This window comes from Lithobates pipiens, unplaced genomic scaffold (genome assembly GCF_037356315.1).
Source record: "Lithobates pipiens isolate NorthernLeopardFrog02 unplaced genomic scaffold, aLitPip1_a1.2 Scaffold_19, whole genome shotgun sequence".
Lineage (NCBI taxonomy): Eukaryota > Metazoa > Chordata > Amphibia > Anura > Ranidae > Lithobates > Lithobates pipiens.
The window spans coordinates 394339903-394358640 of NW_027507764.1; the positions used below are offsets into that span (position 1 = coordinate 394339903).

Sequence of the window (18738 nt, forward strand, 5' to 3'; positions counted from 1 at the left end):
TGTAGTTTGCACTTGTAGTGCAAAGTAGATTTGCCTTTAGTAAATAACCCCCATAGTCTTTTTTTACATATGTAGTTTTCCCAACTCAGCTTTCAGCGTTGTCGCACTTTGAATGACAATTGTGCAGTCATACAACACCGTACCTAAATGAAATTTTTGTCATCCCCCCCCCCAAATAGAGCTTTCTTTTGGTGGTATTTGATCACCTGTGCGATTTTACATAAAAAAAAAAGACTGAATTTAAAAAAATAAAATAAATGTATTTTGTTTTAAAATTTTATAACAGGTAATGTTTGTCCGTCATTGATGTACGCTGATGAGGCGGCACTGATGGGCACCAATAGGTGGCAATGAATGGCACTGATGGCAGTGATGGTCACTGATCGGTTACACTGATAGGCAGCACTTCTAGGTGGAACTGATTGGCACCACTGTTTGGCATTGATGGATGGCACTTGTGGGCATTGATAGGTGGCACTGTTAGACGGCATAAATGAGGCATAATTGCCTCTTCCTTTTGGGGACCGATGTCCCTTTAAGATAAGCCGATGATCTGCGACTTTTTTTATCTCCCCTGCTGTCAGCGTGAGCAGAGAAAAAACGATCACTGAGCTTTTGTTTTGATTATGGCTGACAGCTGATCACATGGTAAGGGGCCGGGAGCAGCCACTTATTCGGATCGGTGATCACCCGAGTCTCATTGACTCGGTGATCACAGGGCTCCCCGTAGGGGAGTGTGCACAGGGGAGGCCGTCATATGACGGCCTCCCGTGAATTCACATGTCAGGTGGTTAAATAGATACCGCATCTAAAATTAGGCAAATAGAATGCTGTGTGCCTCGTATATAATATTGTTATGATTAAGAGACTTGTTCATGAATCACATAGTGACTAATTGAAATTTCTCTTTCACTGGTCTGACTTGCATAAAATAAGGCTATGCAAAACTACTTTGCATTTGTACATTAACCACTTGCTTCCTGGGCACTTAAACCCCCCCTCCTGCCCAGGCCAATTTTCAGCTTTCAGCGCTGACGCATTTTGAATGATAATTGCGCAGTCATACAACACTGTACCCAAATACATTTTTTATAATTTTTTTTCACACAAATAGAGCTTTTTATTGGTGGTATTTAATCACAGCTGGGATTTTTATTTTTTGCTAAACAAACAAAAAAAGATGGAAAATTTTGAAAAAATAAAATCCTGTTTCAGAGTTTGTTATACAATTTTGCAAACAGGTAATTTTTCTCCTTCATTGCTGTGCGCTAAGGAGGTGGCACTGGTGGTCACTGATGGGCACAGATAAGGTGGCACTGGGGACAGATAAGGTGGTACTGATGGGCACAGATAAGATGGCACTGATGGGCACTGATAGGAGTTACCGATAGGTACCGCTGATGAGCACTGGTAGGTGGCACTGATGGGCAGCACTGTTGATGAAGCACTGATTGGTGGCACTGACAGGTGGCACAGATGGGCCCAGATGAGCTGGCGGCAGCTCTCCTTGGTCGTGACCATTGTCCCTCTGACAGCTGCCGGTGATCGGCTTTTTTTTCTCCTCACGCTATCAGCGCGAGGAGAAAAAATAGCTGATTACCGGCTCTGTTTACATCACATTATCAGCGGTCATTGGCTGACAGCTGATCACGTGGTTAGGGGTCGGGGTCGACCCCTTACTCCGATCTGTGATCACCTGAGTCTCATAGACTCTATGATCAGAGCACATCGCACGCGCCCAGCAGGGGGGCGCGCAGGCTGCTCGAGCACGGTAGGACGTCTATAGATGCCCTCCCAGCAAAGTAGGTCAATGCTGTAGCCGTCATTCGGTTATAGCACGAATCTGAAGAAGTTAAAGAATATGTAGGATTAAGAATAAGTCCCAGGCCCCTCTTTGCAGGCGGTAATGGACATAATTACTGAATTTAGCACTTATTCAGGCTTGACTAGTAACTGGACCAAGTTGGCCCTGTTGCCGCTGGATGGAGCTCTTGACCTCCAATTATCTTCTTTCTGCCCAGTGCCTATAGTGGGGCAGCTCAGATATTTGGGGATCATAATCTCAGCTGAGATTATGGACTATTGCCGTTTGAAAAATTTTCCCCTGTTGTCACGGTTTAGGAATAAGGTGAAATTGTGGTCTAAACTACTGCTCTCAGTGGCGGGTAGAGCCAATTTAGCAAAAATGATCTTAGTGTCCCAGTTGCTCTATTTCCTCCACAATACACCTGTGGTTATACCCCTAAAATATTTTGAGTGGTAAATTCCATATTTCGCTCGCTACTATGGAAATCTGGCCCTGCTAGAGTCAGGCTGGAGCAACTCCAGGGGTCCAAGGATAATGGAAGGCCTAGCTTTCCCAAACCCCTGACTGTACTACCTGGCAGCCCAGCTGCAGTAGCTGCTGAATGGCATGAATGGTGTATTGGCCAAGGGGGAAACGCACACTGATTCCACATGATCTGTGCCGTTACACTGTGTAGAGACTCACTCTCCCAAAAGCCCTTGAGGCCCAGCTCTTCTTAAAAAAAAAAAAAAAAAAATAAGTCCAAAATGTCATATTCCAAATATGTGGCTACTGTTCCATGAACTTGTATTAAAAAGCATCATGTTCTCTTTGTATTGCGTCATTTGTGTGACATCCCTGGTGTTCCTGCCAGTCCCTCTGCTTTCATATCAAAAACTGACCACAGTAGGCAGAGTACAGTGTGGTAAGTTTTCTAGCTGTGCTGACAACTCTTCCCGCTCTCCTCCAATGATTAAGACTTGTCCTGACATGAAACCCCCACCCATACAGACATTCACTGGGAAAATCAGTGGGCTACGGTTTCTCTTCTAGCTCTCTGAACTCCTTATGCACCTTCAAAACACAGATTATTTGATCACTTATAAAAATGGGGGGAAAAAAAGGTATTTATAGTGAAATAAATATACCGTATTTATCGGCATATAACACAAATCGTGCGTGCATGATATACGCCAATATTGTACTTGGCTACCTCAGAGGGAAAGAGGGGGCGAGCGCTGCCATATTACAAAAAGCCGGATCTCCTGTGTACTCGGCGCTCACAGTCACACACAGTCCTACCTCCTGGACCGGCTCTTAGGATAGATATCGCATGTCCCAGCATTGGACCAGTGTTCTGTCTACCATAAGAGGTGGCCAAGGAGGCGGAACTGCGTGTGACCACGAGCGCAGAGTAAACAGGAGATCCCTCTGTGTAATCCAGGACAGATCAGGCTGCAATGATGGGCAATGGTGAGGCTACACATGGACAAAGATAAGGCTACATTGATGGGCAATGGCGAGGCTGCACAGTGGGCATAGATCAAGCAGCAATGATGGGCAATGGTGAGACTGCATATGAGCACAGATCACGTTGCAATGATGGGCAATGGTGAGGCTGCATAGATGGGCACTGACCCTTATTTTGTTTCAAAGTTCTTTATTTAAAATGTATGTTTTTATTTTCCTGAAACACAGGTGCGTGTTATACGTGTGTGTGTGTGTATGTGTGTGTATGTATATATGTATATATATGTATATATATATATATACTATATTACCAAAAGTATTGGGACACCTGCCTTTACATGCAGTCTTAGTCCGTAGGGTTCAATATTGAGTTGGTCCACCCTTTGCAGCTGTAACTGCTTCAACTCTTCTGAGAAAGCTGTCCATAAGGTTTAGGAGTGTGTCTATGGGAATGTTTGACCATTCTTCCAGAAGTACATTTGTGATGTCAGGTGCTGATGTTGGACAAGAAGACCTGGCTCACAGTCTCCCATCTAATTCATCCCAAAGGTGTTCTATCGGGTTGAGGTCAGAAGGTGCAGACCAGTCAAGTTCCTCCACTCTCAATTCAGTTATCCATGGGCCTTGCTTTGCCACTGGTGCACAGTCATGTTGGAACAGGAAGGGACAATCCCCAAACTGTTCTCACAAAGTTGGGAGCATGAAATTGTCCAAACTGTCTTGGCATGCTGCTGCCTTAAGAATTCGCTTTACTGGAACTAAGGGGCAAAGTACAACCCCTGAAAAACAACCCCACAATATAATCCCCCCCATCAAATAATTTGGATCAGTGCACAAAGCAAAGTCCATAAAGACATGGATGAGTGAGCTTGGGGTGGAGGAACTTAACTGACCTGCACAGAGTCCTGACCTCAACCCAACAGAACACCTTTGGGATGAATTTAGAGATTCAAGACTACAAGCCAGGCCTTCTTGTCCACATCAATGCCTGGCCTCACAAACATTCCCATAGACATAGTCCTAAACCTTGTGGACAGCCAGGCTGTTATAGCTTCAAAGGGTGGGCCAACTCAATATTGAACCCTACGGACTAAGACTGGGATGCCATTAAAGTTCATTGTGTAAAGGCAGGCATCCCAATACTTTTGACAATAGTTTATAAGCGCATGCACACACCTTTTGCTTTTCGTTTCTATTTTAACCACTTATTGCCCAGCCACAATACATTTACTGCTGTAGGGCGGCACAGGCAGGCATGATCACACACATACCTCCTCTTCTGGGTTAGGGGACAACGCTATAGAAGTGCCTGAAATAATAAATACATTTGTACTGTCCTGGCATTTCAATGACCTCAACAAATGCGATAGATAGACCATCAGTACATCAAGATCCATCTTCAGACATACATACATACATACATACATACATACATACATACATACATACATACACACATACATACACACATACATATATATATATATATATATATATCATAGTTTGTAGACTATAACTTTCACACAAGCCAATTAATATACACTTATTGGGATTTATTTATTTTTTACCAAAGACATGTAGCAGAATACATTTTGGCCTAAATTAATGAAGAGATTTGATTTCATTGGATAGGTTTTATAACAGAAAGTCACATTTTATTTTTATTTTTTTCATTTTCCTTTTTTGCAGCAAAAAATCAAAAACCCAGTGGTGATTAAATACTACCTAATGAAAGCTCTATTTGTGTGAAAAAAATGTGCTGAATAGCAAAAAATTGCCTTGTCATAAAGGGGGTAAAGTGGACAAATTGAATGGGTTGTTTTACAAGGTGAGGATTTACATCACTGGCAGAGAAGCTGAGTAGCAGAGTGGTCAAACGGCTGAGCAGGTCATCTCTCTCAGGCTATACAGTTTTTGCTGCCCCTGTTTGAACTTGGAAGCTGTATCCAGAAACGTCAGCGCAGCACTGGATGAAAGATGCAAGGGTCTGTCAGGAGTCCAGAAACTCATTGACCTTTTATATATACACACACTAATTACAAGCAAACAGATCACAGGTTTGCTCCCTGAAAAAAACCTTCGTATTTGACAACTCAGTGGAGAGCTTTAGACAACTCCAGGAACTCATAGTGATTGGACGGCCATCTTGCCTTTTCTTCGTGGTGACCAAGAGGAAAAGCAGGACGATCGGCTGGTTCCGGAACTCTTCAGCCCGGGTCAGTAGCCTTCGGATGACCTGCACGTACTCGTGCCCCCAGTAGCGTGTGGGAACGGAATACGTATAAGCGAACCCTGCAGAGGGCTGTCTGCCAGCGCTGACGACTCCGTTGATTTGGAGTCCACCCATTGCGGTAAGAGTCAAACTTTTTTCCGGTCTGGAAGTGATATTGGCAAAACCAGGAAGGTCTCATGGAATTTTTGAAAAGGACTGATTTCCCTGTTCATTATTCTTTAGTTAGTTCTTGGTTATAAGGACATCTTCTTTCTTTGATTGAATTTCTTATATGGTGTTTTTTTGATTTATTCGCTTTTTCTATATAATCTATACTGAGTTTTATAACTTTTTTCGCTATAGATTTCACGCATATTTAGCGCAACTTTATGTATCATTTTTTTGATCTGATCCATAATTTGATATTTCAATGGTTTTTAGTTGCAGCTCTTAGGTTTTGCCCCAAGCGCGATATTTTTGTTTGTTTTCCATTTAGAGGATTTACATATACCTCTACTTTAAAGCTGAACTTCAGAAAAAACTGAGATACAGATACAGATGCTACAGAGAGAGCAGGATGATGGAAAGTCAATGTACTGACAGGAACAAAGGAACAGGCAGGATCAACCAGGTATTTTACTAAATGGAAGGGGATAAATAACATTGCAAAAAATGATTAGCACAAAAATAATGAAGAAAGGCTCAATTGATCCAAGGAGAAATTTGGGCAAAGGAAGGATCAATCTGTCAATCGCAAGAAGGATCAAAGTAAGGAAGGATCGGTCGATTTTTAACAGGAAGGAGTGGCCGATCGACTGCAGGAAGGTTTAGTTGATCGATCACAGGAAGGACTGGAGAAATACAGGCACTGCTCATCACATGGTCAATACTATCCCTACAGTGAAGCATGGTGGTGGCAGTATCATGCAGTGGGAATGGTTTTCAGCGGCAGGAACTGGGAGACTAGTCAGGATCAGGGGAAAGATGAATGCAGCAAAGTAGAGGGACATCCTTGATAAAAACCTGCTCCAGAGTGCTCTGGACCTCAGACTGGGGCGAAGGTTCATCTTCCAGCAGGACAAAGACCCCAAGCACACAGCCAAGATAACAAAGGAGTGGTTACAAGACAACTCTGTGAATGTCCTTGAGTGGCCCAGCCAGAGCCCAGACTTGAAACCAATTGAACATCTCTGAAGAGAACGTAAAATGGCTGTTCACCAACACTCCCCATCCAACCTGATGGAGCTTGAAAGGTCCTGCAAAGAAGAATGGGAGAAACTGCCCAAAAATAGGTGTGCCAAGCTTGTAGTGTCATACTCAAAAAGATTTTAGGCTGTAATTGGTGCCAGAGGTGCTTCCACAAAGTATTGAGCAAAGGCTGTGAATACTTATGTACATGTGATTTTCTTTTTCTTTTTTCGTTTTTTTTTTTTTTTTTAATACATTTGAAAAGATTTCAAACAAACTTCTTTCACATTGCCATTATGGGGTATTGTTTGCAGAATTTTAAGGAAAATTATGAATTTAATCCATTTTGGAATAAGGCTGTAACTTAATAAAATGTGGAAAAAGTGAAGCGCTGTGAATACTTTCCAGATGCACTGTAGTAGAGCAGAGACTGCATTGAGCTACTGTACACATGCACAGCTCTGTGTACATAAACAGAAAAATGGTTAACAATTGTTTAGGAGCATCTATGATGGAAGAGGCTTAAAGCTGTAGTAAACCCGCAGATTATTAATATTTTTCTTTAATACTGAAAGGTATAATGAGCTAGTATGCACCGCATACTAGCTCATTATAAAATACTTACTTTAGAACGAGGCGTCGGCAGGTGATCGCGGTCCATGCTGAGGGAGCTGACATTTTCCCTCTGCGTCTCTACTGGTGATCCTGGCTCCGGTGCTGTGAGTGGCCGGAGCCACAATGTCGTCATTCCCATGCATGTGTCTGCTGGACCTTTCAGCCGAGGAAATTCAGAGCGCATACACTGCTGAACGCTGAAGTCAGTGGCTGCAAGTAAGGGGAATATCTCCTAACCCGTACAGGTTTAGGAGGTATTCTTTTTACCTTATTATAGGCTTACCTGTAGGTCAAAGTAAAACAACAAAAAAAAAAGACTTTACTACCACTTTAAGCAGCCCATAAATGAGTCAGGTTGAACAAAAGAAACGGACTTGATTACCCCATTCATATACTCCCTGCTGAGCTATTGTATTCAGACAGTGGGGAGACTCCCTCCCAATCAGAATACACTGATCGAGTGGGGAAACTCTGACAAGACGGTAGTACAGAAGTCGATTGGTAGAATGACTTCTGTACAGCCAGGGTGCATACATACATGGATCACAATTTGGCTGGTTCTGCAAGATTTCGATCCCTTTATGTAGTAAAAAAAAAAATTAAAAAAATCTTCTTGTAAACATTTTTTGGAAATAAGGCTTTACTTTTGCTTGAAAGAGTACACTGGTGACCTCACCTGTCCCCAGCCCGCTGACCGTTAGCTTGTTCCTTATCAGCATATATACATGCACCTCGCCTGATTGGCTGCCTCTATCTCTACATCTCTATCTCTAGCCTTTAAATATTTTTGAATAGACTTAGAAAAGGTAGATACTTTTGTAAAAAAAAAAAAAAGCAGTATTACTGTTTGTGGCCCCTTTTGGCTGGAATTTACCCATTACCTGTTTCTGGGACAGATGGACAAAAAAGGGTGAAGCGGCCATCACCAAGTCACAGACAGCAATAATAACCTGACGAGCACCATTGCTTGCTGACTGAAACCAAGACGACCTTCCTCCCTGCTTAACATCAGTGATGCCAATCTAGATGAGTTCTAATGATTAGCCACCTATAATATGGTGGTTCACAGCATGGAATCTTCCACTGGGGACAGTGCACACCATAAATTGACAAAAGGAGCTGCATTCTTTCAACTTCTGGGAGTGACTGTAGCATCTTGATCTGAGTGTTCGGTTATTCAACAAGTGGATGACTGGCTAGGCTTCAGGTCCATCCTCTACAATGATGGTCAATGGTAGAGACTGTGATCACGAAGGCTGGTTCACAGCATTACTACTAAAACCTATGTATGCATTTCAGAAAGGCTTGGGTTGATTCCCCAGCCTTGAGGTAAGAGGCACCTCTTATTTATTGCAGGTGCCTTTTTCTATTCAAGAGCCATTGTTTTCCAACCAGCTGAGCTCTCCTAACTCCTAACCATACCAATCAAGCGTATAAGGCCCCTCAACCACTTCAAGTCTATGGCCAAACACTTCTGTCTAAGGGTCCTTTCACACGGGGCGGATCAGTTCTGATCCGCCCCGTGGATATCCGTTTGCTCAGCGGGGATCACTCCGCCGATCCCCGCTGAGCAGGGAGATGACAGCTCCGTCTCTGCACACTGCGCAGGGATGGACCTGTCACAGCGCCGCTCTCCCCTATGGGAGATCGGATGACGACGGACCGCAGTGCCCGTCGTCACCCGATCCGATCCGCAGACGGATGGAAAAATAGCTTTTTCCTCCGTCACACTTTTTCGGATCGGAGCGGGTCGGATGTCAGCGGACATGTCACCGCTGACATCCGACGCTCCATAGAGCTCTATGGAGCACCCGTTCAGGTCCGCCTGAAAAACTGACAGGCGGGCCTGAACGGGACATCAGTGTGAAAGAGGCCTAAGAAAGCGGCTACAGGTCAGCTGTGGGGGTTGTGCCTAGTTTTTCAATTTTATGTAATAAAGTTAAAACCTTTTTTTAGATTCAGTATTAAAACATATACTGCAATATCCTGGCACAGAGTGTTCTTGAAAGTTCAGGTACAGGTTTTGAAAATAACCTCTCAGAATGGAGAAGTAGGAACTATCATTGTCGAGTCAATGGGATGGTCAGAGGTCACCTGAAATCTGACGTTTCTGGCCCATCAAGTCTCTGACAATACACACTGCCTCCCAATTTTACTATGATATCTGAGTGGGGTCAGACACAGAATGGGCGTATGATGTCCCCAACTCTCTAGCTGTGTCTGGTTTAGACAAAGTAAGCAAAGCTAAATGATGTGAAAGCCTGTGCAGTTGTAATAATTAAAGCCTAAATATATTGTTCTCTTTGTTGCAATTGCAAACAATGCAAATGTTTTTTGTTCTATTTTTATTTAGAATATGAAGATGGTGATTTGTCCAGCTGGGTGAACAGAGAGAGATTTGAAGGGTATCTTCATGTTGATGGATTTACATTGTATGAGCTTGGAGACACAGGTATGATAATATGTAGTGTGGTTTCTTAATGTAACCCTGTCATTAAAAATAAAAACCACAAGCCCCCCCAGCCTATTAAAGAAGAGGGAATACCAACCTTTCCTGCTGCCTGTGCTGCCAACTTATCACTCTTTTCAGTAGAAATCCTCCCCTGAAAGTCTGCTGAAAAATCAATACTTTCAGAAATCTGCCTTTCTCAACCTTTTCACCACAAAGGAACCTTTGAAATAACTTTCCAGTCTCAGGGAACCCCTGCTAAAAATTACTATGGTAACTCATGATACATTCAGGTGATGGTGAATGGGAAGAATGCTCCTTCTTCCGCGTACACACGAGTGGAATGCCCAACAGAAAAATTCAGATGGAATCTTTTCAACGTATATTCCGATCGTGTGTATGCCTCATCTGACTTTTTTTTTCAAAAATTCTGATGGACCTTGAAATAGAATGTTTTAAATATTTCCGATGGAACCAATTCCTATCGGGAAAAGCGATCGTCTGTATGCTGTTCCGACGGACCAAAAATGACACATGCTCTGAAGCAAGTAGGAGACGGAGGCTATTGGCTACTGGCTATTGAACTTCCTTTTTCTAGTTCAGTCATACATGTTGTACGACACTGCATTCTTGACGATCGGACTTTGATGTGATCATGTGTACGCAAGACCGTTTCAGTGGAACTAAGTCGGAAAAACCTTCAGAGTTTATTCTGATGGGAAAAACGGTCGTGTGTGCGTGGCATAACACTTGTGGTCATTGGGAACAATTACCCCCTTATAGATAGCTAAAAAGATCAATGGTGTCAGTGGGAACTTATCTGAGAAGCAAAAATTTCATTCTTGACGATCTGACTTTGGTGTGATCATGTGTACGCAAGACAGTTTCAGTGGAACTAAGTCGGAAAAACCTTCAGAGTTTATTCTGATGGGAAAACCGGTCGTGTGTACGCGGCATAACACTTGTGGTCATTGGGAACAATTACCCCCTTTATAGATAGCTAAAAAGATCAATGGTGTCAGTGAGAACTTATCTGAGAAGCAAAAATTGCTCAAGGAACCCCTAGAAACCTCCTGGAGCACCCTTTCTCAACCTTTTTAAGCCCAGGGGAACCCTTAAAATTATTTTCAGGTCTCGGAGGAACCCCTGATGAAACCCATTCATTGGGGGTCAGTGGAAACAATGTCCCTTACTTTGGTGGTCAGTGTAAGAATAGCCCCCTTACAGAGAGCTATAAAGATCATTGGTGTCATACCACTGGCTCCCCCAAGTGGCATTGGCTCAGAACTATGTAGGCACCATCAAACATGAGGTAAATCAGCCACAGCTCAAGGAACCCCTAGCCACCTTTGGAGGAACCCTAGGGTCCCACGGAACCCTGGTTGAGAATGGCTGTCCTGGAGGAACCCTAGTTGAGAAACCGTGGTCTATATCCTTGGTCCCCCCGTTCTCAGTTCCTACCTCAGACCTCTGCATCATTATTGTATCCTGTAATGATTAGGAAATTAACAAGAAAAACCATTGAATGCTGCAGAGGACCAAGGATGTTGAGAGTCTTAGGTGTTGGTTTCCCAATGGACTTTAGAGGAGGATTTTTATTAAACAGAGTGACCTTTTGTTGGTTCAGGAAATAGGAAAAAGTAAGTATCTTCACTCTTCTTTTTCAGGTAGAGCTATTGGCCATTTGTATTTGTAATGACAAGGCTCCCTTCGGGGATAATTTCACTCCTTATTAATCAGTCATGTTTGCTCCAAACGGCAAAGCAACTTTTTGTGTACACAGCGTTTTATTGGAAAGGGAAATGCTGCACAAAGTGTCTGCACAAGCAGGTTTTCCGTTGAGATAGGAAGGAAATAGCAGGCTCATGTGTCAATGCCATTAATAATTTAGTAATAAAACAGTGGCAGTTACACTCGACTTCCTGCTCGTTTGCATCTTCTGAACTGTATTTAATAATATAACTACCCTTTTTTCAGAAATCATAATTAAAGGGTAACTGCTTTTTTTGGGGGAAAAAAAGGCAAATAAAAATATTAAAGCATGTACAATTGCTACACAAGTCATATTGTATTTGAATGTGATTAAAAATGACCCTTCATTTTCAATCTGCAGCTCTGTAATCCTCTGTAAAATTCAATGCAATATGTTTACCTGGAGGCATTCTGTACACAGATGGTGTACAGAACACCCCCCAGAAATGTAATTTCCTTCTTGTGTGATTGGTTCACTGAATTTTCTAGAAATTTGCACTAAGTCACAAGTCTGATTTGGGGCATACCCTGCAGCAAAAAATTAATTTTTGGTGCAATATTCCTAAAGGGAAATAGTGTATAAAGGGATGCAGACCCTGCCACTTTCCTAATTAGAGGATTGCAAGTGCAGCAACTGATTGATGGTTATAAGATTGTAAGCTGTAATGTGCAGAGCCCTCTGATTCCTGCTGTATTAAATTGTATTGTAACTGTACTGTCTGCCCTCATGTAGTAAAGCACTGCACAAACTGTTGCTGCTACATAAACCCTGTATAATAATATCACTCTCATTACAAAACATAGGAATCTGCAGCATAGTTTAAAATCTTTGCACATTAATCTCCCAGAGGGGAATGTGTTTTCTTTTCTTTTTTTTCCATCAACAGATAAAATGGGACAAATATGACAAATGCATTAATTTGCAGATCAAATAAAAAAGTAACATGAATGAAATATAAATATTCCTTGTGAAAAACTATGGAAGATCTGTGCCTTTTCCTCATGTTTTGGCTTTAGGTTTAGTTATGCAATTACCTTACAGGCTGGTTTTTAAAGTAACATTAAAGGTTTGGGTGTTTTTTTGCATTAAAATAACAAATATGTCCTCATTACCTGCTCTGTGCAATGGTTTTGCACAGAGCAGCCCAATCCTCCTCTTCTAGGGACCCCCACCAGCGCTCCTGGCTCCTCCAACGAGTGCCCCCATAGGAAGCCACTTCCTATGGGGACATTTGTGCGGGCTCGCTCCTGAGTTACCTTGTCTGAGTCCGTCGACAGACAGTGCGGCTAGGCCCGCTCCCTCATCACAGAATTTTATTGACAGCCGATTGTCCAGTGAGGAGGGTGAGAGCAGTGAGAGCTGCTACTCTTGTGCACAACGCGGGATCGGTCTCAGGTAAGTTTAAGTGGGGGCTGGGAGGACACATGCAGCACAGAAGTTTTTTTTTTACCTTAATGCATATAATGCATTAAAGGAGAAGTATAGCTAAAGCTTGTTTGGTTGTACTTCTCCTATGGATCACAGGAGTGAAATTCGTTTTGCACTCCTGTGACCCGTTTTCATCAGAGAGCGGGCTGAAGTCCACTCTGCTGACATCACAGAAATCGGTCCATGCACCGCATTATCCTGACAATGGGAGTCAGGATCCGCCAGGTGCCTGGACTTGACACCCTGCTCAGCCTCTCAGCAAGCTGCTGGGAGCCTGAGACGGCCGCTCCGCCCCCCCCCCCCTCCACAGCTCAGCGCAGAGAGCTATGGCGGACAGTCTACAGCAGGAGTAGGCAACTATGTCACTCCAGCCGTGCTGAAACTACAAATCCCATCATGCCTCTGCTTCTAGGAGTCATGCCTGTGATTGTCAAGGTCTTGCAATGTCTCATTGGACTTGTAGTTTTAAAACAGCTGGAGGGCTGAGTTTGTCTACCCCTGGTCTACAGCTCTCTGCTCACGGAACTCTGAAAATCAGGTGATCGGTGATGTTCAGTCGCTCGGTTCTCAGTGTAGAGGCGTCAGGGGACAGATGCATCCATCTAGGTAAGTAAGGGAGGAAAAAAAATCCTTTACTTCTCTTTTAAGGTAAAAAAAAACCTAAGGCTTTAGAACCACTTTAAAGCACGCAGGTAAATATCAGTTGCCACAACATATTTCCACTCATCTGCTGAACTGTGGCAGTTCTAGTAGTTCACTGACCCCCAGAATGCCAAGGCAGATGAAGCCTGCGATGTACGCTAAGGCGGATATCACACAAGCATTCTTGGTGATAAATTGCCAACATCAAGATCACTATCAGTTTCTGTGGAATCACTCCGTTTCTAGCAGGGCCAGCAAGATGTTGCTCCTTCTCTTGTCTGTTGCTAGAGAAGAAGATGTGGTATTATTTGGGGCTAGAAAGGTATTGATTCCACAAAGGAAAAATGATAAACCTTCTGCATCATTGCCAGAGACAATGTGTTGCTAGCGGCTGGATGCTTCTATGCATTGGATGGATGTTCAGAAAATCCTGGTGCACATGACTGTCTTGATGATGAGCCCATCAATGTGTCTGCTACCCCTCTCTGTCAATCCCTTCACTGGCTTCCGCTCACCCAACAAATGAAATTCAAACTATTAACAACTACTTACAAAGCCATCCACATTTTAGCCCCATCTAGTCTCTAAATACCAACCTACTCGTTCTCTTCTTTCCTCTCAAGACCTGCTCTCTAGCTCCCTAGTCACCTCCTCCCATGCTCGCCTCCAGGACTTTTCCAAAGCCTCTCCAATCCTATGGAACACCTTACCCCTTTACCCCCGATCTGTCCGCTTATCTCCTACTCTATTAGCTTTTAAACGATCTCTGAAAACCCTTCTCTTCAGAGAAGCCTATCCTATCCAACACCTAACAACTGTATTTTCATTTTCTCCATCAGCTCACCCCCCACAGTTATTACCTTATGTTTCCACTTGACCCTCCCTTCTAGATTGTAAGCTCTAATGAGCAGGGCCCTCTGATTCCTCCTGTATTGACTTGTATTGTAAGTGTACTGTCTGCCCTCATGTTGTAAAGCGCTGTACAAACTGTTGGCACTATATAAATCCTGAATAATAATAATGAATGTCATTCCTGTTGTAGAGTACGTAATGGCATATATACGCTACTGTTGTCTTTTTTTTTTTTTTTTTTTCGTTTTTGTGAGCTCACTATTGATGCTATCCAGCAGCAAGGCCTCATGCACATTGGTGCTTCTAGGGGTGTCAGATGGGGGGGGGGGGGTTTCTGCCGCTAAACTCCCCTGCATATTAGCTTATTTGTCCATGCACACATAGGCTTTTAGTAACGTTTACTGGCAGGGACTTGACGCTTGTAATTGCTTGTTAACAGTAGACGCATTTAGCGCTTGAGAGTTATCCATTTAGTGGCCAGAAACAAATTGTTGTTCTGGCCAATAAAATAACGCCCAATTGCTTTACACCAGTAAACACACATAAAGGCGTTACACTTTTACAAGCGTCAAGCGTTTTTTCTGCCAGAAGGAAAGGCTTTTAGGAGAGTTTCCAAAACGCCCTGTGCGCATGAGGCCTAAAGATAATAAAATACAGACAGAAATGTCATAATCCTTCTAATTGTGTGTAACTACGTGAAGCATTGTCATTGTTCATAATTTCCATTTATACTTTTAGGAAAACTTGTGGCTGTTGCAGTAATTGATGATAAAAACAATTCAGTTGAGCATACTCGGTAAGAATATTTTATATATTTTTGTCTAGGATGTCCCCTTTTTGTATTCCTTTTTTTGATCTAAAGTAAACCATGGAATTGTATTATGGAGAAAGCAATGGTTCAATTAATGCAGCCAGGCAAGTTTGAATAACACATCCTCTTATTCCAGCTTAATGACTCCAAGTTCTGAAGCTATGGAATCAGCTTGAGAGCCAGGGGCTTTGCATTTTCACAAGGTCGCCAACAATCGCATTGCAGGGTTGCTTTAGACATTTAGTAGAATAATATAAAAGGAATTAGGGAGCTGAGTGCGTACAGACTGAGATCCTAGTGGAATCCTGGTATAAACAAAAGTTCCTGGGTGGAGATACCTGTGAAGGGTGATGATTGCAGTGCAAGATTACCTCTTAGTGAAAACCTTTTACAACGCCTAAGATTAACCCCTTAGGGGTAAGTGCATTGGCAAAGGGGGGATCACACGGAGCATGTGGCTGGTCTTTATATGCATGGTGTGCTGAGTATTCTGTGAGAAGACTCTCCTATCAAACCTAAGGGCTTTTGGGTCACAAACACCTTTCTTTATGAACTTTTCCATTCTTTGGATTCCTTTTTTCCATAGTGTGTGTGTGTGTGTGTGTGTGTGTGTGTGTGTGTGTGTGTGTGTGTGTGTGTGTGTGTGTGTGTGTGTGTGTGTGTATATATATATATATAATATGATGCATGGTGTATATTTAATTTTTGAGCGTTGTTAATGTGTAGGTATTGTGTTAAGCAGAATTTTGGGACTGTACTTACGCATATTTTTTTTTTTTAAATACTTGGCAATCCTGCCACAAAGGTCCTTTTAAACGCTCTTCCTGTAGGGTGACCATGTCTACCAATTATTCTCCTGCATTGTCACCCTGTCACACAAGCTACCAATGGAGACTACAGGTTATTTTTCTATTAGACTCTGTGTCTCATATATAGAACATAGCTGCGCTCTTATTGCATAGAAAAGAGGTGAAAGTTACAACTGGCTTTGTATTTGTGGGCCAGATCTGGATTAAGCGATGTGCACGAGGCTGTTGAGAGAGCTGGGAACGAGCATGCACAAGTGCCCCCAGAGCAAGCGGCTTGCTGTGGGGGCACTCAGTGGGGGGAGGAGTCAGAAGCATCAGCGGGGGTGCTCTGTGCAAAACCATTGTGCAGAGCAGGTAAGAGAGGCTATCGGCTCTCTCGCTCCTCATTGGCTCAGATGCTGTCAGAGCCAGTGTCGAGGGAGTGGGGTGTGCTTTATGGACACACAGAGCCGGGCTCGGGAGCAAGCATGAATTAGTACCCCATAGCAAGCAGCTAGCTATGGGGCACTCGGCGGGGGACCCGCAGGTAAGTATTCCAATTTTGTTATTTTAATAAAATAAAAAAATGAAGCTTTATCATCACTTTAAAGGTGTGAGACAATTCTTTGCCTCAAAAGCCCATGTCATGCAGACTTTCTTCTTTGTCATGTAGATCTGCTTGTTGAGATGCTGGAGTTAATACTGTACTTGTGAGCTGTTGTGAATGTAAGCCTTGATCTCCCGTTTCTCATGGACATCCACAAAACATACAGCCCCAGGGTTTGTTTTGTGACTAGGCAGGAGAAGAAGGGGTAGACAACGTCACAGTGCTGGGGTCTTTGAGACCTGCAGAGATTACACCCTAGCAATCCAGAAGCACAGCAGTAGATTTAGTAATCCCGGCATCTAAACAAACAGATTTGTAGGACGTAGCCAAAAGTTTTACGGCATTATACCTAGTAAGATTGTTGTGTCCAGAGTTAAGCTTTTCAGTAGCCTCCTTGCACAATCGGCAGGAGTTCAACTCATAGCGTGTTATTAAAACATTTCTAAGAAAGAGGAAATAAAGACTTTTATATGAAAAATGTTGTTTGATTAACTATTGTAAGTTTGTTTTACAGTAGTGTATTCCCTTCTAATAATGGTATGACTGAGGAGTCACCTTCATATTTTGACAGATACCTTTGCCAATGCTTTTGTTATCTGCTATTTTTTTTTTTTTTTAGCTGATCTTTCATTGGCATGTTGGTTTTAGGCTGAAGTCATACAAGTCCATCTCTACGCATTGCTTTAATGCACCTTTTTATGCACATTACCATGCATTGCGAGGCAGCCCATTGAAATGAATAGGTTGCCTACGCACCAGAACAGACAATGTGAGTCGGAGTTGAGTTGTGTTAGGTTAGTGTATTTAAGTGCCATTGAAAATGAATGGTACTTCAGCTCACAAACACGTTCCCACGCACCGTGTTGGAGAGGTGTGAATTGGTCCTCAATGCTTTATAGTTGATAACGGCTGTGTGAACTTGCACTACTGCTTTTTTTTCTTTTTAGGTTAAAGTCTATTGTTCAAGAGGTAGCCACAAGCTATAGAGGTCTTTTTCATCGGTAAGTTGAGGTCTTATTTTAATGCAATTTAAAGTATATCTAAATCCAGACTTTTTTTTTTTTTTTTTTTTACTTTATGCTTAAATAAAAGGTCTCCATAACCACAAAAAACCCCAATTCAAAGTATACATTATTTATGAGAACAAAATGTGTCTCTCATAGGACTTTTCCATACACTAAATACAATATATATCTCTGAAGTACAGTATATACTGTATGGACCCTTAAGTGGGGTACACACTATAACAAAATCGGGCGAATGATCGTCTGATTTTCCTTGTTTCACAGAAAGTCAGACCCGTGGAAGAAACAAATGTACAAACATTCTCGTACGACAAAGGCTTTTTTGTTGTTGTTTATTGTTTCTGATCAGTCGCAGTCTTTCTTTTCAGATTTTTCTCGTACCAAAATGGTACGCAATAAACAAAAACTGTCCATTCTGTTCTTGTATGAGAAAAATTTTGGAGTTTGTCCCTTTTGGAAATTTTGGTTCGGAAGGTCGGAAGTTGTGTGTCATCTGACCACAGCACTTTCTACCAATCCTTCTCTGAATTGTTTACATGTTCATTGGCAAACTTCAGATGGGCCTGTACATGTGCCTTCTTAAGGAGGGGGGACTTGCGGACGCTGCAGAATTTCAAACCCTGGTGGCGTATTGTGTTACCAATGGTTTGTGTGGTGACTGTGATCCTAACTGCTTTGAGATCATTCACAAGCTCCTCCCGTGTAGTTCTGGGCTGATCCCTCACTTTTCTCATGACCATCCTTAACCCATGAGGTGAAATCTTGCATGGAGCTCCAGACCGAGGGTGATTGGTTATTTTCTGTTTCTTCCATTTGCCAACAATTGCTCCAACAATAGTCTCCTTCTTACCAAGCTTCTTGCTGATGGTTTTGTAGCCCATTCCAGCCTTTTGCAGGTCTACAATCTTGTCCCTGACGTCCTTTGACAGCTCTTTGGTCTTGCCCATGATAGTGCAGTTTGAATGGCAGAAAGTGATTTTGAGGACAGGTGACTTTAATACACATAACAAGTTGTTGTTAGGAGCACCTTCCTAAATTGATAGAACTAATCTGTGTACCACATGAGCACATACTGTTGCCAGTCTGTGGGAGCCAGAATTATTGTTGGTTGG

General features: G+C 42.7%; 1 protein-coding gene across 1 annotated transcript in view; it reads left to right on the plus strand.

The window, feature by feature from the left end:
* Nucleotides 1–18738, plus strand: part of TMX3 (thioredoxin related transmembrane protein 3) — a 118370-nt gene that overhangs the window by 83228 nt on the left and 16404 nt on the right. The window contains exons 10-12 of the mRNA XM_077492382.1: nt 9625–9723; nt 15134–15191; nt 17549–17602. Coding sequence (XP_077348508.1) covers nt 9625–9723; nt 15134–15191; nt 17549–17602 — 211 coding nt within the window. The remainder of the gene's footprint in view (nt 1–9624; nt 9724–15133; nt 15192–17548; nt 17603–18738) is intronic.